The 26,140-nt window shown below is 42.6% G+C and overlaps 1 protein-coding gene across 1 annotated transcript in view; it reads right to left on the reverse strand.

Annotated features, from left to right (window-relative positions):
* Window positions 1-1,951: 1,951 nt before the first annotated feature.
* LOC117397450 (major histocompatibility complex class I-related gene protein-like) overlaps window positions 1,952-26,140 on the reverse strand; it is a 56,798-nt gene continuing 32,609 nt past the window's right edge. Inside the window, exons 2-8 of the mRNA XM_059010204.1 lie at window positions 22,018-22,278; window positions 17,565-17,837; window positions 14,309-14,596; window positions 5,766-5,876; window positions 4,587-4,619; window positions 4,040-4,094; window positions 1,952-3,177 (exon numbers count right to left, since the gene is read on the reverse strand). Coding sequence (XP_058866187.1) covers window positions 3,135-3,177; window positions 4,040-4,094; window positions 4,587-4,619; window positions 5,766-5,876; window positions 14,309-14,596; window positions 17,565-17,837; window positions 22,018-22,278 — 1,064 coding nt within the window. The 3' untranslated portion in view covers window positions 1,952-3,134. The remainder of the gene's footprint in view (window positions 3,178-4,039; window positions 4,095-4,586; window positions 4,620-5,765; window positions 5,877-14,308; window positions 14,597-17,564; window positions 17,838-22,017; window positions 22,279-26,140) is intronic.

The following is a 26,140-nucleotide window of genomic DNA, read 5'->3' on the forward strand; positions in this document are numbered from 1 at the left end:
CAAGACCTGCGACAGTATCAGGTGACAGTGCTGCTGTTTTTGTAATCATCCTTTGTTATGCAGGGTAAGGAGTTATCCAGACCAGATTTGTGCTACTGCTTCACAGTGGCGAGACAGACGTTATTTGCATTATGGAGTACCCTGTTACTTATCAAACTGACTTTACAGTTTACTGCTGGACAACGTGGAGAACTACTGGGCCCGTGTTAAGAAACAATTTAAAACAATGCAGGGCACAGCAGAAGAGATGATCCCATCGTACCTGGACACACTGATGTGGAGAGAAAGGTACTGCAGGAATTGTGGAGATGCATTTATAAATACTCTGCATCAGACCACACAGTTGCACAGGGGGTGAGACCCATGGCAGCAGACAGGGCAGGAGATGCAACCGACCAGAGAAGAACACACAGAGACGAGGCAGCGTCAACAAAACATCCATCCATTTTTAAAAAGCTGAAAGTTTAAGATATTTTAAGACACTATTTATTTTCAGAATGGGAGAGGGAAATGCTGTAGTTCAGGGAGAAGCAGCGGAGCGATCAGAACAGAGAGTTTTGAATTGATTTGAATTCTTACTTTTGCCTTGATTCACTTCTTTAATTAATCATTGGTGTCTGATTCAGACTCATTCGGTATCTCGTGTTCACTTCGGTTTCCCAGAAGATCAACATCTACATAAATCTCATCAACACATATAATAAAGCAAAGGGAGCAGATTACCATGAAACCCATTGAAGACAGTTGCACTATTTTGTGGATTTATGGATTCAGTATTCTGACGGGCCGTGTGGCAGGACAGAAGCCCTGCCTGTGTAAATAATGTGTGTTGAGGTTTAGGAGGGATGGGGCTCATTCCCAACGCTGCAGGAATGTGGCCATTCCCAAACTGGATAATCGATTGCCAATTTGGGGATGGCCACATGTATTTAAGAGGGAGAAAATCCTCTGGGGAGAAGGGAGTTTGAGGAAGCAAGTCCGTGAGGCTCCGCCCAGCCTGGCTACAAGAAGTATTGTCATTGATGCTTTCTCTCAGTGTTTCGTTTGGTCACTGAACCACATTTGTTTGCTCTGTTTCTATTTGTTATTAAATGTGTGCATGAGCGCTTACACCCCAGCTAGGTGTGAAGGGCGCTGTAATAAATTCAAGCTATTATTATTACACCCCAGCTCCCTGTCTGAGTCTCTCTCTACTCTAGAATGTAGTTACCACGATGCTAATGTCTGTCAGACAACCACGTAACGTATGAAATACTGCAAAACAAGAGAATAACAGTCAAGCAAGATGTCTGTTCTGATCTATTTGTTCTTTAACCATTGCATGAATGTAATGTGTTGATTTTAGAGGTGCCCCCGCAGATCTACTTAACTAACCCCGTTCTGATCCTACATTAAGTGGTCTACTGTATTCACAGCATGTTACTGCAGTCTAATTAAAAAGCCCTCATAAACTACTCATACAGTAGTATAGTTTTGTAGAAATGTCCAGGTGTTTTTCAGCTTCATTATAATATTGGAGTTCATGTTAGACTGGTGCAGAACCCTGAGAATAGAGCCCTAAATGTTCCAAGACGTTCCACACAGTCTCATAGTCAGGAACACACGTCTCTTTAGGAAAGTTGATTAAACTGTTACATTCCTGTTGAGTTCAGCGGTACAATACGAAGAAAGCTCCATTCATGTACACTGTTACCTCCTGCCTCAAGGTATTATTTCAGAGCCTTGGAAATGTTTTATTGAATATTGAAATCTATTAGTGCTTTCCACAGGCTTAAGCAGCTCCCATGCTCAGCATCTTGTAAAGCGTGTTTAATAAATAATGATTATCTTTAGATACACATTTGTATGTTGTTGTTTTTGATGGGTTTCATCTTGTATTGCTGACTGTACAATAAAGACTGTGACAGGGTAGCCGTGTGGTGACGTCAGGCCAGACGCAGGAAGAAACACAAAGGAGAAATACTGCAGTGCACAAAGACGCTGCAGCGCCGTTTATTTAAATAACAAGAATAAACACACAGAGTAAAATAAATCAAACAAAACAACATCACCAACACTGAGGAATACAAGTCAGGCTGGGCAGCAGCCTTCACTGATCCTTGGTTTCTTAGTTTCTTTTGTTTTCAGACGCCTTCTCTCGCTCGCATTCTCCCCACTACTCTCCACCCCCAACTGAGAGCGCTGCAGGTTTATATACCGTGCCGAGGGGTTTAACTAGCTAGTAATGATTCTATTACCCCTCAGCCACAATCTGCACCAGTTTATTAATTACGTGTGACTGCCGGCTAGTTTAACAACGCACTAGCGACAGCCACACATTACCACGAGGTTGTAAAATTGTGGATGGGGCCTCCCATCCACGCTGCCAAACAAAACCTACGACTCTTCACCGTCACATTTACAAATAATAAAACACCACAATAATAATAATAATAATAATAACTCACCATAATAATAATAATAATACTAATAATAATACTACTACTAATAATAATAATAATAATAATAATACTAATAATAATACTAATAATAATAATAACACCACAAAACAAATACAGAATAATAAATTGCACAGGGGCAGAGGGGTAACCCGGTTCTAAAATGATAAACTGCACAGGAGCGGAGGGGTACCCTGTTCTAAAATAAACAAATAATACATTTAAAGCAAAATACAAAACAAGTACATTTTACACAGGGCTCTGCCCTGCCCTCTTTTCATGTGCGGGGCTCCCAGCCTTCACAAACACATTTATGCTTCACATGATACTCTTGATCACATTTGAAGATGCTCCTCAGAAAGCTTTACTTGAGTTATTTAATGAATGTTTTTTTCAGAGAGTTTGACTCATTACATTATTTTAGACTGAAAGAAGTTAAAGAAGTGACACTAATATATACATTTACTGTTTACAGAAATATTACAGGTACACTGAAAAGTGAACATCTTCTGTACATTTCAACACTTCCGTAAAATAATAATACATGACATAAAATAATTCTACAAATGAATTCACATTTTTAAATTGACATAGATGGCTGCCACACAGCTTCCTTGTCTATTGGTTTGTGCGATTGCTCTGTGTGGTAACATCAGGCACAATGAAGTGTAAAAGATGAAGCCTCAGCTGAGTCGTTTATTCTGTCTGTGTCATCAGCTTCTCTGCAATGGGGTCACACCTGGAACAATACAGACATGGAACAAAGAGACTGTGGTTAGTAAAGCACATGGGTGAGAAAAGCACAATGGAGCCAGACTGTGTTTGTGTTTGCACCCTCAAAACTAGCAAGAAACAACTCAAAATCCTAATTGCTGCTCCCTGCACCTCTGTTACAGTCACACCGTTTCATCCTTACAGAAGATGGAGGCTCATTTTACTCTGCTGTGAACAGAACGGAACTAATACCCAATAATGTATAAACTGTGATGGGATTAAAACAGATGAGATCAGTCAGAAGAGTCCAACATAGATTTCAGTCTCAACAGCACAGAAATGTGTGACACATCCTTGTCTCAAATTAGTAGGTCCTGCCTCTTCAAACATCATGACTGGTGAGATGGGTAGAAAATAGCCGGCGCTCTGAACTATCCCTACAAGCATCAGGCTCTTTACTGACTGTCCTATCAAGACAATGCTGGAGTATCAGTGAGAAGCAGGAGCGCTCTCAGGCTCTCCTCTGAACTCTACCCTCCTTGTTGGTGTGCTGTGCTCTGTCCTATCAAGACAATGCTGGAGTATCAGTGAGAAGCAGGAGCGCTCTCAGGCTCTCCTCTGAACTCTACTCTCCTTGTTGGTGTGCTGTGCTCTGTCCTATCAAGACAATGCTGGAGTATCAGTGAGAAGCAGGAGCGCTCTCAGGCTCTCCTCTGAATTCTACCCTCCTTGTTGGTGTGCTGTGCTCTGTCCTATCAAGACAATGCTGGAGTATCAGTGAGAAGCAGGAGCGCTCTCAGGCTCTCCTCTGAACTCTACCCTCCTTGTTGGTGTGCTGTGCTCTGTCCTATAATAGTAATTAGAAGTGCATGAAAATGTATCTTTACCTGTCATTGTTGGTGGAGTTGGATGAGTTAGATGAAGCATCACTTTGTTCCTTTGCTGAAATAATAATAATAATAAAATCAATACAAGCAGACACCAGGAATGAGGAGATCTTTCATAGAAGAGCCTGTAAAGCCCTTCTCACTTGGGTTTATATTTGAATGTTACTGTAGTTTAGTATCTAGCAGGTGTGGCATTAGAAAACAATGAGCTCCTAAAAGCAGAGCAAACCAGGTAGAGACAGCTCTGCAGAAACACATAGATTACAACTCTGAACCATAGAAAACAATGAGCTCCTAAAAGCAGAGCAAACCAGGTAGAGACAGCTCTGCAGAAACACATAGATTACAACTCTGAACCATAGAAAAGATATTAAGCAGGTACAGGCAGTTTCTATGTAGCGCAAGTTAAATTCAGAGTTGTCTTTTAAATTGTAATTCTTGAATTCAATTCTGTTTGTTTTTCTCCAGCCTTGATCTTCAACACATTAGAAGTGTTTTATTTCTTCTACTTAAATCTATGCAATTAAAATACATCTAAAATACTCACTCTGCGCTGGTGTGTAGTCAGGGCTCCCGGCACCTAGGAGTGAATTACAAAACTCAGGGTTACTGTATTTACAAGTGAATCTATCAGCAGCTTCATATCATTGAGAAATGTATTGTCATTATTCCACACACTGGAGAAGGTTGTGATTGCACTCATGTTATTAGAGCACAGATGCCAGGGCTGGATTCACTTTCCCTGCACCCAGCCCTGCTTTATACAACTATAGGACCCTGTTGAGATTCATTGCTAAAAGCACTCCCTAAAATCACACAGAAACTCACTAAAACCACAGCAGATATTTTTCTGAAGATTCTACCAGTTACTCTCCTTCATGTGCAATTTTTATTTTAAACGCATTAAAAGAACAAAACTAGCAGCCCAAGTAAAGTCATGACTGGGAGCTCGAGACATTTCTGCTTTAGTAACCAGGGTGACCCGTCCAGCTTTGGACAGGGCTGCCCTGAAATTGTGGGTCAGTGTCCTTGTCCAGGGCCTCACAAAATATCCCGGTTTCCTTGAGTTCCTTGAGATAAAGACTGAGAGAATGTACAGTAGGTCTAGCTATATGCTGCATTCAGCCTCTGTGTCACTGATGTGTGGGTTCTTGTTGTAAAGCAATGCTAAAATACTAGATTCATGTCCTTATCGGCACCTGGAAGAGTCCCGTTGAGCTTATAAGCACACATTATCATCATGTTGTTTTCCAAGAGCATAACATGTGTGTTAAACTCATGCTGGGTAACGTTTCCAGGACTCTGCAAATCTGGAGTGCCATCAGTGGTTCAAATCCTTGGGTAGCTGTTTCAGGAGTTAGGGCTCTATCTATCCTCACTGCCCCAGTGCTGGAAGCAGTTTATTCAGAACCTAAACTTTAAGGCCAGCTGAAAGCTGAGCCCAGAGACGACTGTGGAAGACATCTCTTCAGATTCCTACATGGAGGAATCAGCAGCCCAGTGCAAAGACTAGTACAGGCACCTTTTACACATTTACTGCAGGAGAGACCAGGGCATTAAAAGACTGGGATCATCTAGAAATGGGAGTTTGTTCAAGTTAATCTCATAAATATGTATATTTCATGTCTCCATCATGTCTATTCTGTACATACAGAACACAATTCTAAAGGAATTAGAAATGCAGCATTAATAAAGCAGCTCTTAACCCCGCCTCCCTCTCTCTCACCTGATGCTCTTTTCTTCCAGATGAGAGATCCTATGATCACTGCGATGATCAGACCCAGAGCAGCCAGCACACCAGCAGCAACAAACCCCATGTTGAGAGCAGCCTCTGGAACTGCAAACACACAGGAGACTGTTTAGCAAAAGCAATCAGTGAAGAGGGAGGTGAAATTCTCAACAATAAAGTGCGGGTACTCATGTGCCAGCCCGGTGTAAACATTAAACAAACAGACAATTTGAGTGCCGATTAATACTTCTAAAATGTATAAATATCGGTTCATTCCACGCAAACAACCAGAAAAGGGGCAGGCTTTGCTAGAAGAATTCACCTGGGGTTTTCAGGTCCGCTGAGTTCAGAAATGCTAATATTTTTTAAAGTTTTTATTTCCTCTTCGAGCTGTGACCTGGCAAAGGTCAACCTAAAGTGAAACAGTGACCCTGACCAGAAAAATCACCCTGGGCTCAACTTAGACGCTCCCATCATGTGCAGCACCTCGTTCGACTCGTAATGAACAGGGCTTGAGAGACACAAATACCAGGAGCACCGTACTCACTCCTGGCAAGTTATTCAAACTTCAGCCCAACCCTTTACCCTGTAGTAGGGTTGTCAAAAATACCAATACTTTGATACTGCTGCGATACCAAATTTCAGAAACGGTTCTGAGCTTCATTAATTATGCATTCGGTAATATTGAAAAACAGAAAGTATCGGAGCACTCTGTGCTTGTACAATGAAAATTGCGTGTTTGCGTCCTTCATGTAAAAGACAGAGTCGATTATTAAAAAAAAATAAAAAAGCTTCCCTTTCTGTCCGCGCAGGGACACCATACACTCGAGGTGGAAACAACGACAACGAGACGGCCAGGATTCAGGAGTAAAAGGTTAAAATGGGAGGCAAACAAACTCAGCGCCCCGTGCTCTTAGAAAAAGAGAACAGCAGAAGTATTTCGCTTATGAAGCGAATGAGCAGGGCAAAGCAAAAGATCCACCCAAGTCCATATGCAAACGGTGCTTTAAGACTGTACAACAAAAAGAGGCAACACCTCAAATTGAGCGAAGCATTTGGCGGACAGGCACTGTGACCTCTTCAGACAGGTTAGCGACAGACTATTGAATTTAAAATACATGTCCTCAATGAAAACGACGCGGAAATGTGAAATTAAGAAAGCAAGCTAGCTAACTTAGTGCTAATGTGTACGGTGTTGTGCTCTACGTTGGAGTGATAGATAGTATTTGTCTGCTTTCACATTAATGTTACAGATAACCAGCGAGCAAGCAAGCTAGCTAAGATAATACATCGGTAGCTTTGCTAGTTAGCTCATTTCTTTAAACAAGCAAAATATATATGTATATATTTTTTTTAAATTACATTGAAATAGCACAGTGTTTGTATGACAAGAGGCTTGAAGAAACACGTCATGGGAACGCATGAAAACAAGTATTTTTGCACCTCTCAGCCACCATGCAGGAACGGGATTTCAACTGTAAAACAGCGCTGCCTCCTGCCACTTCACTTGCTAGCTGCTGTTCGCCTGGGGGAAACGACTCTAGTTATCTGTCAATGTATCAAACACACTTCACAGGTTTCTCTGAGGTTAGTCTAGATTTATTGCGGTCGCCCCCGGGCTGGCTCTTGCAGCGGAGGTAGCTGCACCTATACGAAATGAATGGGGAGAATACAGCTGAGGAGGGAGGCCTGCTCTAGAAAGGAGGGAGGAGAGGTGGGCTGAGAACCAGTGACGAGTGACAATAGAGTGAGAGGAATCGATAAATAGAGGGTCCAGGGGGGGATGGGATTTCCTGATGGAGAGATATTTTGCCATTGCTGAGAAAGGGCAGATAGAGGATTCGATCCTTGAAAGCTGGATGAACTGACCACGCCGGAGTTGATCTGTCTTTGAGATACGCAGCCGGATTATGAAATAGGAGTTGCTAATACAGGAGAGATCGCAGAGACGAATACCCGTTGCAGGGAAGCTTGAAGCTGAAGGAACTGCGAATTCTGAGCATCTGAGGAAGCCGAAGAAGGCTGTGAGGCAGATGGTTTCCATTAGGAGATCTTCGTATGGGGAAAAGCAACCTTTCCGAAGAGTAGAGATGAGGGAATGGAGGATATCTGTTGATATAGGCAGGCGGGAAGGTGCAGCAGGGGGGGAGCTTTTGAAGATTCCGCGGAGAGTCAGACGAACAACTGGTATGGAGAGGATGGTGGGTGAAGGCACGGACATGATGCGGTAGTGATATTGGATTCCTGAAATGTAAGATTTGATGGATGCTGGGGAAAGATGGAGAGATTCCTTAGCATGGACGATGAAGGCCAGGATCCAATCTTGATTGAAGGGAATAGGGTGGATATGATTATGAGCACAGGTTAGGAATGCTGACCAGGCCGTAGAATAAGAAGCTCTTGAAGAAGGGGCGAGGGCTGTAGACGTAGTTTTGAGCGGATTGAAGGAGGTTGCGGAGGGTAGGGTTCAGTCCAGAAGTAGCTGATGAAACTGTGGGGTCTGGAGGGGGTTTGGGGAGGCAGATGGAACCAGCTGACGGAACTTGGCTACCTGTAGGCGAGAAAGAGCATCCGCAGCATTATTATGGGTACCCGGAAGATGACGAGCTTGTATTAGGAAGTTGAGAGATACAGACGACCATATGAGACGACGGAGCAGTCGCATAATGAGGGGGGATGAAGAACGTCCTTTGTTAATGGGTTTGTTATCGCTGAAGAAAAGAATTGATTTTCTTGACCATTGGTGACCCCAGAGGGCAGCGGCCACCGCGATTGGATAAATTTCTAGAAGTGCCGTAGATTTCTCTTGAGGGGGAAGGAGCTGAATTTCAGGGGGCCAAGTGCTAGAGAACCATTCAGGAACAAGGAACCCGCCGAATCCGATGGATGAGGCGTCAGTGAAGAGGGCAAGGTCATGGGGGGCTGAAATGAAATCGTCGTAAAATAGAGAGAGGCCATTCCAGTTAGAAAGGAGACTGATCCACATCTTTATGTCTTTCCTGGCTTCGGCTGAAATTTTCACGTGAGAATTCATATTCTTGACCGTTGATGAGAGGGCTAGGAGACGTGAAATAAATGTTCTGCCCTGGGGAATGATGCGAATGGCGAAATTGAAATGGCCGAGGAGAGACAGGAGGTCCCTCTTCTTAATGAAAGAGGAGATCTGAAAATTGTTAATAGTGAAAGTAAGCGTTGGAGTTTGGCAAGAGGCAGGCTGGCTTCGAATTTCACTGTATTGAGTGTGATGCCGAGGAATTCCAGGGAGTTAACAGGGCCGATGGTTTTCTCTTGAGAAAGAGGGACACCGACTGAGGAAAAGAGGGTCTTTAGCTGATTAATTGCTTGGGCTGGAGGATCTGACGGGGGGGAAATAAGCAGAAAGTCATCCATTAGATGGAGGAGGAAGGGGACATGATAGGAGTTGAGCAGAATCCAGCAGAGGGCTTCTGACAAGGAATCGAATATTTTTGGGCTACTGCGGCAGCCGAAAGTGAGCTGGGTGGAGAAATAGAACTTGTCTGCCCAACAGACTCCGAAAAGGTGACGGAGGGAAGGGTGAATAGGCATGACCTTGAATGCATCGGAGATATCGGCTTTGGCGAGCCAGGCTCCGTGACCTGCAATTTTGGTGAAATGAATGGCATCTGAGAGCTTAATGAAGTGAAGAGAGAACTCCTCGCTTGAAATGAGGGAGTTAATGCTGCGTGTGTAAGCGCCCCGAGGAGCGGATAAGTCAATAATAAGGCGTTTCTTGCCGGAATACTTACGAGTAGCGATGCCTATGGGATTAATACGAAAGGTAGTGAAGGGGGGTGCTGAAAAGGGGCCGACCATGAAGCCTTTGTTGACTTCGGCTTGGAGAAGGGAACTGACGACTTGTGGCTCAGAAATGGCAGAGCGGAGATTTTGACAGATATGAGACTCCGAAGGAATGTGAGAAATGCCAGTAAAAAAGCCATTTGTAAGTCCGCTAATTAGATAAGAGACGAACAGCTTATCTGGATGATTTTGTAGCGCATTAGCGAGAGCATGGACGTTGATAGGAGTAGAAACTTGAAGTAACTTTGATTGTCACTTAGCTGTAAGAGGACATATGGAGCGTGAGTGGGCGTCGTTGCAGAAGCTGCAGGCATGCAGGTACTTGCAGGTTTTGCTGAAGCAGGCAGAAGTATTAAAGTTATTGCATATTTGCCTGCCACCTGTAAACTTGATGGGACGGCCATAGATATCTCTGGCTTGAGATCTGGTGGGAGGAGCTGAAGCATGGATGGAAGCAGGGGCAAGATGTCTTGAACTGAGAAGAGAAGGCAAGGGATGATGAATGGGTTGAAGAGAACTAGCTGCTGTCTTAGGGCATAGATAAGAGGAGTGCGCTGTGGAGGCACATGCGCTGCAGGCGTTGGGACGAATTCCAATGAAGATCCGGGTGAAAAGATCTGTGTCGGAACGGGACCAATCAATAATACGGTTGTCGGCTGAGAGGGTGGCAGCAGCTTTGGCTGAGAAAGCATGGTGGTATTGATAGAACAAAGCGCCTCCGTAGCGCACGGCCAATTCGACAACCAGAAAGAGATACTGATTTAACTCTTGTAATCTGTGCGGATAAACAGAACAGAGAATATCGCGATAAATGGAGAAAGCGAGGACGAATTCTCCCACGGAAAGGCTTTTTTGAAGACGTGGGTCGCGGGATTTTAGAGTGACCGAAACGTCTCCACAGTCGACCACTCTGTGATCTAAAAACTCAGAAGAAGCAATGAGAATAGAGACAAGATTAACATCCTTGCCTTCGATTATTTGCTTTCTAATTTTTGGTGAAATAGAATGGCTGGTAATAGCACGGGGAGAAGAGGAACTTGCTACAGTGGCTGAGGAGAGATTGAACTCTGGAGGAGGAACGGGGGGTACTGAAAAAGACGTACCAAGGGTATAAGCAGGAGTGCTGGAACTGAAGGCGGGTGGAGCCAAAGCAGGATTTTCCAGTTTGTCAAGACGGGCGCTGAGAGCTAGCTGAGAGTCTATAATGGGCTGGAGCAGTTTGCAGCTGATTAAAAGTGACCTGAGGGGCGCTGCTGGAGGAGGGGATGGGCGGGGTGAGTGATTGCGGCAGATGCTGTGGCTGCGTTGACTGCGCCGCCGGGGGGAGCTTGGCTGCGAAAGCAGAGTCTTGCGTATGCGCAGCAGGAACAGGAACGGAGAGAGTAGCAGAAGAGGAGGGCCTGACGGCTGAAGCTTGCAAGCGGGGGGGGAAAATCGGCTCGGCTGACAAGGCTTCACAATAGGTAACAAATAGGGACATGCGATCTCCGCCGACGGGAATAGGAATGGACTTTTCAAAGAGTACTTTCAGCAGCTTAGGTGTCGTCCAATCTTTGTAGTGGAGTTGCAGTAGGGGCTGGCTAGCGGAACCGCGCTTTGGGCCCCGCTCTTGCCTAGCTGAACGCCGGGTGGAAGCAAGGTTGGCTGACGGGGCTGGCGCGGTCACGGACCGGGACGAGGAACGGAATGCCTGACAAAGACGGACCGGTGGAGGGGTCGGAGGCAGGAACTCGTCTGAGTCGGAAGGGAATGCGTAAACTGAAAGCTTTTCCATTTGGAAGCAGGTAAGACTGCGCGTATTAATCTTGCGATGGTCTTTTTTTTTTTTTTTTTTTTTCTCGGGAGTAATGCGAAACACTACGAGTCAGGATTCAAAAAACGAAACACTAGACAGAAAAGGTGCAGGTGATCAGGTCTTAAATAGTAAATAGAAACTAATTAACTGGAGATTAGAAAATTGAAAGATTAGAGATTAGCGGCCCCCCCAGCTCCACGCCCCCCGAACCTCGCAAGCTAACATTTAGCATTTCTTGCATTTTCTATAGTTTTGTTATAAATGGCTGTAATTTTTGTTCTGGAGTTCCAATTTTAATTATTTCATTTTAGACATGTACCCAAGACCTTGAAGTTTGATTGTAAAATACATTTTTTTCTACTAGGAGCACTGAAAAAATATTTATTGACAACAAATGTTCTTTTTTTCTCTCAAAAGCATGTTTTATTTTCATCCTGCCATTCATTAGTTTTTTGTTTATTACTATTTTCTTAGCAGACAACTTACAATCATTACAAGATATCATTATTTTTACATACAATTCCCCATTTATACAGTTGGGTTTTTACTGGAGCAATCTAGGTAAAGTACCTTGCTCAAGGGTACAGCAGCAGTGTCCCCCACCTGGGATTGAACCCACGACCCTCCAGTCAAGAGTCCAGAGCCCTAACCACTACTCCACACTGCTGCCCTACATGTCTGTATTAAATTTAGTGGGTATCAAATCAAACAATGGATTTTTTTATTTTCTGAACCCCCAGTTTGTGCTGATTTATTCCACATATGGTACTTACCTGAAACCCCTGTAGTCACAGTTATACGCACAAATATAATAACAGTAAAAACTTGAGAACTTTTCTCCATCAATAATGTACAGAGCACTCACCTGAATCACTTAATAAAAATCTCAAATTCATCCACTGTGTAGTTTTACTTCATCCTCTTTATTTCATTACCAACAAGAAGCAGAACTATTAAAGGGCCAGTCAGTCATAGTCCTACACAAAACATTTCTTAAGTGATAATATGCAAATTCTGTTTACTGCACCTGCACCGTTTGACCTAGAGTCAAGGTTGTTTACCTTCATTAAAGGAATGTTCTCTTATTTTGCGTGTTAAGATGTTTGTTTTGTTTTTTTCCGTGGTATTGAAGAGGTATCGAGTATCGTGAAACTGAACTGGTACCGTATCGAAGTTCAAAATTCTGGTATCGTGACAACCCTAGCCTGTAGGGGCTGCGGGTCCTAAGATGTTAGTATTGCTGTAAGAACCTCAGGAACCACTCTTACAAATTCTGTGAAACACTTTTGGTTTCAAGCCCCCCCTACTGGTCATTAACCCCCTCCTGAAATTAGAACTGGTATTTCTACCAAGTTTAATAACTCAAAGTGGGTGGCTTCAAAAAATCAACCAAAGATTTTTGGATAGATGTTGAGATTTTTGGATAAGTGTTGAGATCTACAAGAATCAAGCAAAGCATTTTGGTATCTGCAGATTTGGGATTTTTGAAGTTGCATTTGTCATGCATTCGAGCATTGCTTATGGCCACTTTGGTGAGGCTAAAGTACCACATAGTCCTAACCGAACTGGCGTTACTCTTCAATATTGCATTGTCTGAGGTTAGACCTGGAGTATAAAGTGACAGGGTGTGCTTCCAGTGGCACTCGCTTGGAGCTGAGGGGTTATGAACTTACGTTCTTTCTTACAGTGGCACATTTGAAACTAGCATATTTGACCATTAATGTATAGCTTGTATTTTAAATTAAGAGAAGGTACAGTGTTTCATTTACTCAATTGAAAGGTATGACTAATTATCCTTTAACATTTGGATATAAGTACATGTTCTCCCTCTCAGCAACATGAAGACAACAAAAAAAGGGTATTTTCATCGCCATAAAACTTGGTTATTAGAGTCTCGTATGTTCTGCTCAGCATTTCCAGTAAAACCAGTCTAATCCGGCCCCTCTACAAACCACCATTCTGGGTAATTCAGCATGATTTACGGGTCCTGACCAAATCCCTATTGAAATGAATGGTGTGCTCCCCTCTACAATCCCTATTGAAATGAATGGTGTGCTCCCCTCTACAATCCCTATTGAAATGAATAGTGTGCTCCCCTCTACAATCCCTATTGAAATGAATGGTGTGCTCCCCTCTACAATCCCTATTGAAATGAATGGTGTGCTCCCCTCTACAATCCCTATTGAAATGAATGGTGTGCTCCCCTCTACAATCCCTATTGAAATGAATGGTGTGCTCCCCTCTACAATCCCTATTGAAATGAATGGTGTGCTCCCCTCTACAATCCCTATTGAAATGAATGGTGTGATCCCCTCTACAATCTGTCTATTATGGAATCTGGCATGATTTTTAAGTCTCTTCTTTTTTCATAAGGGTGCATCCATGAGATAAACTAATCTAGCACCAGCTGTTCTTAAAGCAGACCCCTTTGTGAAGTGCTATCAGGAGGGAACTTCAGCTGGGAAATCCCTGTTGCAATAAAAAGCTTTTGAATTGAAGAGAGTGGCTGTAGTGTTTGTGATTTCTCATTGTATACTTCAGGTACAGCCTCCCTCCCTCCCTCCCTGCTCACACAGTCTATTTCAGTACCAGGGTCTCAGGTACAGCCTCCCTCCCTCCCTCCCTCCCTCCCTCCCTGCTCACACAGTCTATTTCAGTACCTGGGTCTCAGGTACAGCCTCCCTCCCTCCCTCCCTCCCTGCTCACACAGTCTATTTCAGTAGCAGGGTCTCAGGTACAGCTCCCTCCCTCCCTCCCTGCTCACACAGTCTATTTCAGTACCAGGATCTCAGGTACAGTCTCCCTCCCTCCCTCCCTCCCTGCTCACACAGTCTATTTCAGTACCAGGGTCTCAGGTACAGCCTCCCTCCCTCCCTCCCTGCTCACACAGTCTATTTCAGTAGCAGGGTCTCTCTCTCTCTCTTACCCCATTTCACATCCATCTTCTCATCCAGACTGGTGTGCTCCATCTGGCAGGAGTAGCTGTGTTTCTTCTGGTCCTCAGGACTCACTGTCAGGATCTTTCTCAGCTGGTAGGTTGTGTCCCCGTTGGGTAGCACCTCTCCACTCCACACCCCCTCCTCCAGCACAGCCTCACCGTCTCTGATCCAGTTCACCTCAACCTCTCGGGGGTAGAACCCCGTCACGTGGCAAATGACGTCCGTTCCTGCAGATTCCTGCGCTTTCCTCTGTATCAGCGTCACTTCAGGGCGGACTGGGGAAGGAGAACATCAGTACTGTTACAGTTAGACCCCCTTAGGGAATCCATGGCTGAGGGTAGTCCTTCCTCCAAGTTCTAAAGACAGCTGGCTCCGTTTGGCCTCACCGCGCATGACTAAGAGGCCAAACAAAAGAAGCGACATGAATGAAAGCCACACAGTTTTTAAGGTGCTTAGATACGACGTGTTGACTAGTGGGCAGATTCTCCTTCCAGAAATACAACCAAGTTTTCCAAGTAAAAAGAAAGTGTGCTAGGTGTTGTTCATTTGATTTTACTACTGTACTGTATACTGTATAGGCCTACTATACAGATTTATATATTTTTACATGTAATGTGTAGCATACCCTAAACACACAAGTGTTATTTCAGAGCAATGATTTATATTTAAAATACATTGAGAACTACAGTGGCTCTCAAAAGTATTCACCCACCTTGGCCTTTTCCACATTTTATTGTGTTACAACATGGAATCAAAATTGATTTAATTAGGAGTTTTTGCTACTGATCAACACAAAAAAAGTCCATAATGTCAAGTGAAAAATAAAATCTACAAATTGTTCTAAATTAATTACAAATATAAAACAGAAAATAATTGATTGCATAAGTATTCACTCCCTTTGCTATGACACACCAAAATAAGCTCTGGTGCAACCAATTGTCTTTAGAAGTCACATAATTAGTTGAATGGAGTCCACCTGTGTGCAATTAAGGTGTTTCACATGATTTCAGGTTAAATATACCTGTCACTGGGAGGTTCCACAGTTGGTTAGTACATTTCCTAACAAAAACTACATCATGAAGATGAGGGAACATTCAAAGCAAATCCGGAATAAGGTTCTTCAAAAGCACCAATCAGGGGTAGGATATAAGAACATTTCCAAGGTATTGAATATCCCCCGGAGCACAGTAAAGTCCATTATTAAAAAATGGAGAGAATATGGCACAACTGTGAATCTGTCTAGAACAGGTCGTCCTCAAAAACTGAGTATCCAGGTGAGAAGGGCACTAGTCAGGGGGCGGCCTCCAAGAGGCCTATGGCAACTCTAAAGGAGTTACAGTCTTCCACGGCTGAGCTGGGAGACACTGTGCATACGGCAACAACAGCCCGGGTGCTTCACAAAACTGGCCTTGGAAAGTGGCAAAAAGAAAGCCATTGTTGAAAAAAACTCACATCAAATTGCGTCTAGAGTTTGCCAGAAGGCATGTGGGAGACTCTGAGACCAAGTGGAAGAAGATTCTATGGTCTGATGAAACCAAAATTTAGCTTTTTGGCCTCAACGCTAAGCGCTATGTTTGGAGCAAGCCTAACACCGCACATCATCCTGAGAACACCATCCCTGCCGTGAAGCATGGAGGTGGCAGCATCATGCTATGGGGATGCTTCTCTGTGTCAGGGTCTGGAAAGCTCGCGAAGATAGAGGGCAAAATGGATGCAGCAAAGTACAGAGAAATCCTGGAGGAAAACCTGCTGAAGTCTGCAAGAGACCTGGGACTTGGGAGAAGATTCATCTTCCAGCAGGACAATGACCCCAAACATACAGCCAAAGCCACACTGGAGTGGCTTAAAAACAAAAAGGTCAATGTCCTGGAGTGGCGCAGTCAAAGCCCGGACCTCAATCCAATTGAGAATATGTGGAAAGAGTTGAAAATTGCTGTTCACCAAAGGTCCCCGTCCAACTTGACGGAGCTTGAGCAATTTTGAAAAGAAGAATGGGCAAAATTGCAGTGTCCAGATGTGCAAAGCTGGTAGAGACTTATCCAAATAGACTCATGGCTGTAATTGCTGCCAAAGATGCCTCTACCAAATATTGACTCAAGAGGGTGAATACTTATGCAATCAATTATTTTCTGTTTTGTATTTGTAATTAATTTAGAACAATTTGTACATTTTATTTTTCACTTTGACATTATGGACTTTTTTTGTGTTGATCGGTGGCAAAAACTCAACTTAAATCAATTTGATTCCATGTTGTAACACAATAAAATGTGGGAAAGTTCAAGGGGGGTGAATACTTTTGAGAGCCACTGTATATAAATGTGTATGATTTTATTGTATTGTTTTTAACCCCGACACCTCCTTATGTCAGACAAACATCTCCGGTTTAGTGAGGGGCTACTGTGTGATTCTGACAAGCTTTCTGATAGAAACACATTTTATATTTGTGGGTGAAGGTGGGGGCCCCACTATAGAATCTGATGTGATTAAACTGCCTTTCATTATTTATTTGAAAAAATGTCACACAGCCTTTGCAATGCTAGAGATCTCGCTAAGATGATACAACAAAATGTATACTTTGCGAATTGTTGCAATGAAAGTGCAAATGCGGTATGTTTGCACTGCAACTGGCCCATCTTAGTACATCTATCCCTAAGTAATTCAGTCATGTGTGAAGATCTGTACCTGCACATTATAAACATATAGTATATGATGAGTTAAACCTTACCTTTAAACTATAAACACTCAGTTAGTATCTGATGAGTTAAACACAAGGAATACTGTATGAGATTGTTACTTTACCTTTAAACTACAAACACTCAGTTAGTATCTGATGAGTTAAACACAAGGAATACTGTATGAGATTGTTACTTTACCTTTAAACTATAAACACTCAGTTAGTATCTGATGAGTTAATCACAAGGAATACTGCATGAGATTGTTACTTTACCTTTAAACTATAAACACTCAGTTAGTATCTGATGAGTTAAACACAAGGAATACTGTATGAGATTGTTACTTTACCTTTAAACTATAAACACTCAGTTAGTATCTGATGAGTTAAACACAAGGAATACTGTATGAGATTGTTACTTTACCTTTAAACTATAAACACTCACTTAGTATCTGATGAGTTAAACACAAGGAATACTGTATGAGATTGTTACTTTACCTTTAAACTATAAACACTCAGTTAGTATCTGATGAGTTAAACACAAGGAATACTGTATGAGATTGTTACTTTACCTTTCCTCTGCAGGGTCTCCATCCCATACTGGATGTACCACTGAAGCGACTGGAAACAATCGTCTTCAAAAAACTTGAAAGTGATCTGTTGCTGGGCTTTGTCAGCTTCTCGCTTGTGTTTATAGAAGACAGCCTGCGGCACAGCAGCGACCCAGGTCATGGTATCAACATCAAGACTAATAAAATCCTTCCCATCATACGCATGATTCAAATATGCCCGCTTGGTCCCGTCATCATCCAGCTCACAGCCACCCGCGTTCTGGAAAGTGTGAACTGGAATAAACACACAAAGACAAAAGACAGACTAGACATGAGTGTCTGTTCAAAGCAAAGCGTTCTGAATTTGTAATGTAGAAGTTAGCGCTGGTATTCCAGAGGACACTGAAGAGCCTGCTACTCAATAAACAGACCCAAGGACCACATGTGGCATGAGAATACCTTGTGAGTGACCACACACTGACCCACGATCATTACACTCATGCAGTATTGATTATTAAAGACATGTATTAACAGACTCCTTATAGAATATATTATTGATTATTAAAGACATGTATTAACAGACTCCTTATAGAATATATTATTGATTATTAAAGACATGTATTAACACACTCCTTATAGAATATATTATTGATTATTAAAGACATGTATTAACAGACTCCTCATAGAATATATTATTGATTATTAAAGACATGTATTAACAGACTCCTCATAGAATATATTATTGATTATTAAAGACATGTATTAACAGACTCCTTATAGAATATATTATTGATTATTAAAGACATGTATTAACAGACTCCTTATAGAATATATTATTGATTATTAAAGACATGTATTAACAGACTCCTTATAGAATATATTATTGATTATTAAAGACATGTATTAACACTCCTTATAGAATATATTATTGATTATTAAAGACATGTATTAACAGACTCCTTATAGAATATATTATTGATTATTAAAGACATGTATTAACAGACTCCTTATAGAATATATTACTGATTATTAAAGACATGTATTAACAGACTCCTTATAGAATATATTATTGATTATTAAAGACATGTATTAACAGACTCCTTATAGAATATATTATTGATTATTAAAGACATGTATTAACAGACTCCTTATAGAATATATTATTGATTATTAAAGACATGTATTAACAGACTCCTTATAGAATATATTATTGATTATTAAAGACATGTATTAACAGACTCCTTATAGAATATATTATTGATTATTAAAGACATGTATTAACAGACTCCTTATAGAATATATTATTGATTATTAAAGATGTGTATTAACCCTTTGCAGTCCATTTATTAATTGCGCGTCAGGTCCAATTTATTTTCACACACGTAGTTAATTTTAGATGCGCTGTTTAAAAGTATTTTTTTTCCACAGTCAAATGGGTTTAAAAGGCTTCTAAAAAGGAACACAACAATGCTTAACATAAAAAAGAACAGTCCTACTAAAGTAGCAGTTTCTGATCGCATCATCAATTCCAGATTTTTTAAATCCATTGATGGAAATGTCCGGTCTGCTTTTAATGTTTTCAAGCAGATTGGCTTCATCACTGCCCCTCTAATATCCACTTTGATATATGACATATTTCTCTTGTCCAGCGCTTCTTTAATCTGCTCTGTATACCAGTCTGACAGAGGGCGGGATCGCTACCAGCACTGTATGCAACCCTCTAATTGGTGGAAGTATTATTGGCAAGAAGGAAGCCATTACTCAAGAAAGCCCACCTTGAATCCCGTTTTGAAGTATGCAAAAAAAAAAAAACTCAGGAGATTCTGTAGCCATGTGGCAAAAAGTTTTGTGGTCTGACGAAACTAAAATGGAACTTTTTGGCCTACATGCAAAGCGTTATGTTTGGCGCAAACCCAACACAGCGCATTACCCAAAGAACACCATCCCTACTGTGAAGCATGGTGCTGGCAGCATCATGTTATGGGGATGTTTCTCATCGGCTGGGACTGGGGCACTTGTCAGGATAGAAGGGAAAATGAATGGAGCAAAGTACAGAGAAGTCCTTGAGGAAAATCTGCTGCCCTCTGCAAGAAAGCTGAAACTGGGACGGAAGTTCACCTTTCTGCATGACAACGACCCAAAGCAACAGCCAAAGCTACACTGGAGTGGCTAAGGAACAAAAAGGTAAATGTCCTTCAGTGGCCCAGTCAGAGCCCCGACCTAAATCAAAAATTTGTGGCATGACTTGAAGATTGCTGTCCATCAACGCTCCACAAGGAACCTGAAAGAGCTTGAACAGTTTTGCAAAGAAGAATGGTCAAATATTGCCAAATCTAGGTGTGCAAAGTTGGTAGAGACCTATCCCAACAGACTCACAGCTATAATTGCTGCCAAAGGTGCTTCCACCAAGTATTAACTCAGGGGGGTGTAGACTCATCCAATTATGATATTTCAGTTTTGTATTTTTAATATGAAATTTTTTCTCTAACTTTTTTCCCCTTAACAGTGTGGAGTATGGTGTGTAGATAAGTGGGAAAAAAATCTTCATTTAACCCTTTGCTGCCGACGCGCTGTAATTTCGTAACTTTTGTTACGATGACAAAACACGTCATATCTCAGCCGTCCAACCAGCAATTTAGTTTTTTTAAAGTGTGGGTCATAGCCATGACTACGGGGCTTGTCATGATACGATTGGTTTAGGGCTAGGGTGGGCAGGACATATAATTCTGATTACAAGGACTCTGCCCGCGCCATTGTGACTGAGTGCACAGCAGATTCGAAGTTCTGTATCTCCGGTTTTACAATCCCAAGAGTGCTAATCTACATATCATCTAAACGGTAAGTACTTGGGCTAATTAGCCATATTGTGTTTTCTTTTCAACTTTATATTTGTTTTTTTTGTGCAGAGTACATCTGCAGTTTTTCTTTATTTGTTTCGCTATGTCGTGTGTGCGCGCGCTTGCTTGCTTGCTGGGCAGGGCTAACTTTTATGACTGCTGCAGATAAGAGTAACTACTGTACCAACTACTGTTTTTTTGTTTTTTTTTAACATTTTTCTTAGTTTCACATACGTTTTTATTTTAGACTTCCATTTTTTGAACTGGTTTCTCCTCAGGAGAGAAGGCAAAACTAATAGGTCTATCGCATGTGATGCAAAGTTAGGTGTTTGTGTACGTCTGTGTTAGCTGTTTTTTTATTAATTTTTTTTACTTTCCAGTTGATTCATTATTTATCTGTAGTCGTTATTATTACTTAGCTATCCATTTATATTTTTATAATAAAAGAATGAGGAATAATTCTCGTTTTTTATTATTGGTTTAGTTTTTTTATTTTTACTTTGTGTATGTAGCCTATGTAAAGAACAGACATTTAGCTGTAGTTATTATTTAGCCATGTATTTTATTATTCGTTTACCTTTACTGTGCATGTGTGTAAAGTCATTATTATTAGTTTACTTTGTGTATGAAAAGGATGGAGATTTTATGTGGGTGTGTGTAAGCCAGAAAATGGATGGAGACAATCAGCTCTAGCATCTGGTTCAGTCACTGAAGAGGAGGAGGGCCCTGACTGAGGAGATCGAGGGCATGTAAGCAATAATGTTTCCAGTCTCACTTTTTGGCAAGCCTTAACCCTGGTCTACCTTTGCCATTTTGGAGGTTGATTTTTGTAAAATACCATGCATTGCAAAACCTTATCTAGCTCTGCAACTGTACAAGATATTAAAATTCTGATTTCAGATTTGAAATTCTTGACAAATTCTGAAGCTACAATATACTCTAAGTTTTTTTTAATTTTTTTATATGAAACTTGGAAAGAGGTTGAAATTGCCAATTTTCCCTGTGTAACAGTGACAGAAGGGGCTGTGTGTGTCTGTACTCAGTCCTATAGTCCCTGTGTAACAGTGATAGAAGGGGCTGTGTGTGTCTGTACTCAGTCCTATAGTCCCTGTGTAACAGTGATAGAAGGGGCTGTGTGTGTCTGTACTCAGTCCTATAGTCCCTGTGTAACAGTGATGGAAGGGGCTGTGTGTGTCTGTACTCAGTCCTATAGACCCTGTGTAACAGTGATAGAAGGGGCTGTGTGTGTCTGTACTCAGTCCTATAGTCCCTGTGTAACAGTGATAGAAGGGGCTGTGTGTGTCTGTACTCAGTCCTATAGTCCCTGTGTAACAGTGATAGAAGGGGCTGTGTGTGTCTGTACTCAGTCCTATAGTCCCTGTGTAACAGTGATAGAAGGGGCTGTGTGTGTCTGTACTCAGTCCTATAGTCCCTGTGTAACAGTGATGGAAGGGGCTGTGTGTGTCTGTACTCAGTCCTATAGTCCCTGTGTAACAGTGATAGAAGGGACTGTGTGTGTCTGTACTCAGTCCTATAGTCCCTGTGTAACAGTGATAGAAGGGGCTGTGTGTGTCTGTACTCAGTCCTATAGTCCTTGTGTAACAGTGATAAAAGGGGCTGTGTGTGTCTGTACTCACCTCCAATATGGTTGAAGTGCTGGACTGTATTTATCAAACTCCATTTTAAGATTTGTTGATTACAGAGAATATACCTGCTACGGTTTTCCCAGAACTCACGACCCTTAATCTTATTCATCCAGTCTGTTCGGAGGACAGGTTTATCCATGGTGCTGTTAAAGGACGCGTATTGCACATCATCCAGCATCCCCACATACACATACTGTGAAAGATTAGTCCCTTCTGAGGTCGCCATTCCAAAAAACTGCAGTGAGTGAGTTCCTGGAAGAGGAATATAAACATGATTAGTGACACATTTCAATAATCCCAGAGTAAAACACACAGTGCCAGTGATCTGCTGACATGTACCGTTCTCTCCAGGATTCCACGATTCTGTGATGTCACAAAGCAATGCAGAATTCACACAAGGGTGCAGAATGCAGTGATGACCACAGAAAACCATTCATCACTGCAGAAATGTGCAGATATCTGTAATGTCACTGCCAAAAATTTACAAAAAAGTATTATAGTATACTATAGTATTACAATATACTATAGTGCTTTTGTGTATTTTTTGGGCATAGAAAACCATTATCCTCTCAGAAATACAGGCATGCTAATTTGCTTTACTTAATTTTGGTTTTGATTGTTGAAAGAAAGGAAGGGTTTTCATATTATGTTTCTATTGTATGTTGCTCTGCTTTGTCTGTGGCACTAGGACAGGGTTCAAACATGAGTTTCTATGACCTTCCCAGGGTAGCAGAATGTCCAGAATCTTCGGGCACAGACTAGAAACCTTCCGGGACACGAGGTCCGGGGGAGGGGGGTCCCTCCTGGGTTCCTCAGATGTGGGGAGCAGCACAGTGGCAGTGGTGATGTACTTAATAATCACATGAATACACAAGATGTGAAAAAAATACATCTACTGTAATAACAATTTTAATACAGTCAACCACGGTTAACCTGACTGGTGGATAACTTGACACCTTAAAGACTAGTGGATAACTGGACACTGTCGTTTCACGTGACTGATCTCTGACTGGAAACGGATCGTTCATTCATTCCTTCATAATTACCGAGTGCAGCTGCTTATAGTATCAGTGCACGAGTCAGAAGAGAAACAGGAGCTCTCCTTCTTACAGTATCAGTGCACGAGTCAGAAGAGAAACAGGAGCTCTCCTTCTTACAGTATCAGTGCACGAGTCAGAAGAGAAACAGGAGCTCTCCTTCTTACAGTATCAGTGCACAATGAGTCAGAAGAGAAACAGGAGCTCTCCTTCTTACAGTATCAGTGCCCAATGAGTCAGAAGAGAAACAGGAGCTCTCCTTCTTACAGTATCAGTGCACGAGTCAGAAGAGAAACAGGAGCTCTCCTTCTTACAGTATCAGTGCACGAGTCAGAAGAGAAACAGGAGCTCTCCTTCTTACAGTATCAGTGCACAATGAGTCAGAAGAGAAACAGGAGCTCTCCTTCTTACAGTATCAGTGCCCAATGAGTCAGAAGAGAAACAGGAGCTCTCCTTCTTACAGTATCAGTGCCCAATGAGTCCGAAGAGAAACAGGAGCTCTCCTTCTTACAGTATCAGTGCCCAATGAGTCAGAAGAGAAACAGGAGCTCTCCTTCTTACAGTATCAGTGCCCAATGAGTCAGAAGAGAAACAGGAGTTCTCCTTCTTACAGTATCAGTGCACAATGAGTCAGAAGAGAAACAGGAGCTCTCCTTCTTACAGTATCAGTGCACAATGAGTCAGAAGAGAAACAGGAGCTCTCCTTCTTACAGTATCAGTGCACAATGAGTCAGAAGAGAAACAGGAGCTCTCCTTCAACTGGCTTTAAAGCTCAGGTTATTCGGGATAACAAGCTTGCCAGCAGAACTTTCAAAGCGTGTGTTTTTGCATGCGAAACAATCGACAATGTCTGATTTCTGTGTGAAACTAAGTTGTTTCTTATTGTTAATTCTGTATAATGTAAATTTGTTAACTTTTGCTATTTAAATCATCAGATTAGACAGCACAAGCCAATACCTAAAAGCAGAGCACAATTTGTGATTGGATTGTTTTTATAAAAATAACACTGTAGTTATTTTATTAATTCTTATTTCAATCGAACTCTACGAGTTGTACCGAGTGTCCAGAAATGTCCTGCTGCCCCTTTAAGTAATACAATGTATCGTCACACATAGGAAGCAAGGTCAAGAACGGGAAGGATTAGACAGCGTCTGAGGATAGACACGGATTGGACAGCGTGTGTGGATAGACATGGATTGGACAGCGTGTGTGGATAGACCCGGATTAGACAGCGTGTGTGGATAGACACAGATTAGACAGCGTGTGGATAGACCCGGATTAGACAGCGTGTGGATAGACACGGATTAGACAGCGTGTGTGGATAGACCCGGATTAGACAGCGTGTGTGGATAGACACAGATTAGACAGCGTGTGGATAGACCCGGATTAGACAGCGTGTGGATAGACACGGATTAGACAGCGTGTGTGGATAGACACGGATTAGATAGCGTGTGTGGATAGACACGGATTAGACAGTGTGTGGATAGACACGGATTAGACAGCGTGTGTGGATAGACCCGGATTAGACAGCGTGTGGATAGACACGGATTAGACAGCGTGTGGATAGACCCGGATTAGACAGCGTGTGGATAGACACGGATTAGACAGCGTGTGTGGATAGACACGGATTAGATAGCGTGTGTGGATAGACACGGATTAGACAGTGTGTGGATAGACACGGATTAGACAGCGTGTGTGGATAGACCCGGATTAGACAGCGTGTGGATAGACACGGATTAGACAGCGTGTGGATAGACACGGATTAGACAGCGTGTGGATAGACACGGATTAGACAGCGTGTGTGGATAGACACGGATTAGACAGCGTGTGGATAGACACGGATTAGACAGCGTGTGGATAGACACGGATTAGACGGCATGTGTGGATAGACACGGATTAGACGGCGTGTGTGGATAGACACGGATTAGACGGCGTGTGTGGATAGACACGGATTAGACAGCGTGTGTGGATAGACGCGGATTAGACAGCGTGTGTGGATAGACGCGGATTAGACAGCGTGTGGATAGACACGGATTAGACAGCGTGTGGATAGACACGGATTAGACAGCGTGTGTGGATAGACGCGGATTAGACAGCGTGTGTGGATAGACACGGATTAGACAGCGTGTGGATAGACACGGATTAGACAGCGTGTGGATAGACACGGATTAGACAGCGTGTGTGGATAGACACGGATTAGACAGCGTGTGGATAGACACGGATTAGACAGCGTGTGGATAGACACGGATTAGACGGTGTGTGTGGATAGACACGGATTAGACGGTGTGTGTGGATAGACACGGATTAGACAGCGTGTGTGGATAGACACGGATTAGACAGCGTGTGTGGATAGACGCGGATTAGACAGCGTGTGTGGATAGACACGGATTAGACAGCGTGTGGATAGACACGGATTAGACAGCGTGTGGATAGACACGAATTAGACAGCGTGTGTGGATAGACATGGATTAGACAGCGTGTGTGGATAGACACGGATTAGACAGCGTGTGGAGAGACACGGATTAGACAGCGTGTGTGGATAGACACGGATTAGATAGCGTGTGTGGATAGACACGGATTAGACAGTGTGTGGATAGACACGGATTAGACAGCGTGTGTGGATAGACCCGGATTAGACAGCGTGTGGATAGACACGGATTAGACAGCGTGTGGATAGACACGGATTAGACAGCGTGTGGATAGACACGGATTAGACAGCGTGTGTGGATAGACGCGGATTAGACAGCGTGTGTGGATAGACACGGATTAGACAGCGTGTGGATAGACACGGATTAGACAGCATGTGTGGATAGACATGGATTAGACAGCGTGTGTGGATAGACACGGATTAGACAGCGTGTGTGGATAGACATGGATTGGACAGCGTGTGTGGATAGACCCGGATTAGACAGCGTGTGTGGATAGACACAGATTAGACAGCGTGTGGATAGACCCGGATCAGACAGCGTGTGGATAGACACGGATTAGACAGCGTGTGTGGATAGACCCGGATTAGACAGCGTGTGTGGATAGACACAGATTAGACAGCGTGTGGATAGACCCGGATTAGACAGCGT

This window comes from Acipenser ruthenus, chromosome 40 (genome assembly GCF_902713425.1).
Source record: "Acipenser ruthenus chromosome 40, fAciRut3.2 maternal haplotype, whole genome shotgun sequence".
In the NCBI taxonomy this organism is placed as follows: Eukaryota; Metazoa; Chordata; class Actinopteri; order Acipenseriformes; family Acipenseridae; genus Acipenser; species Acipenser ruthenus.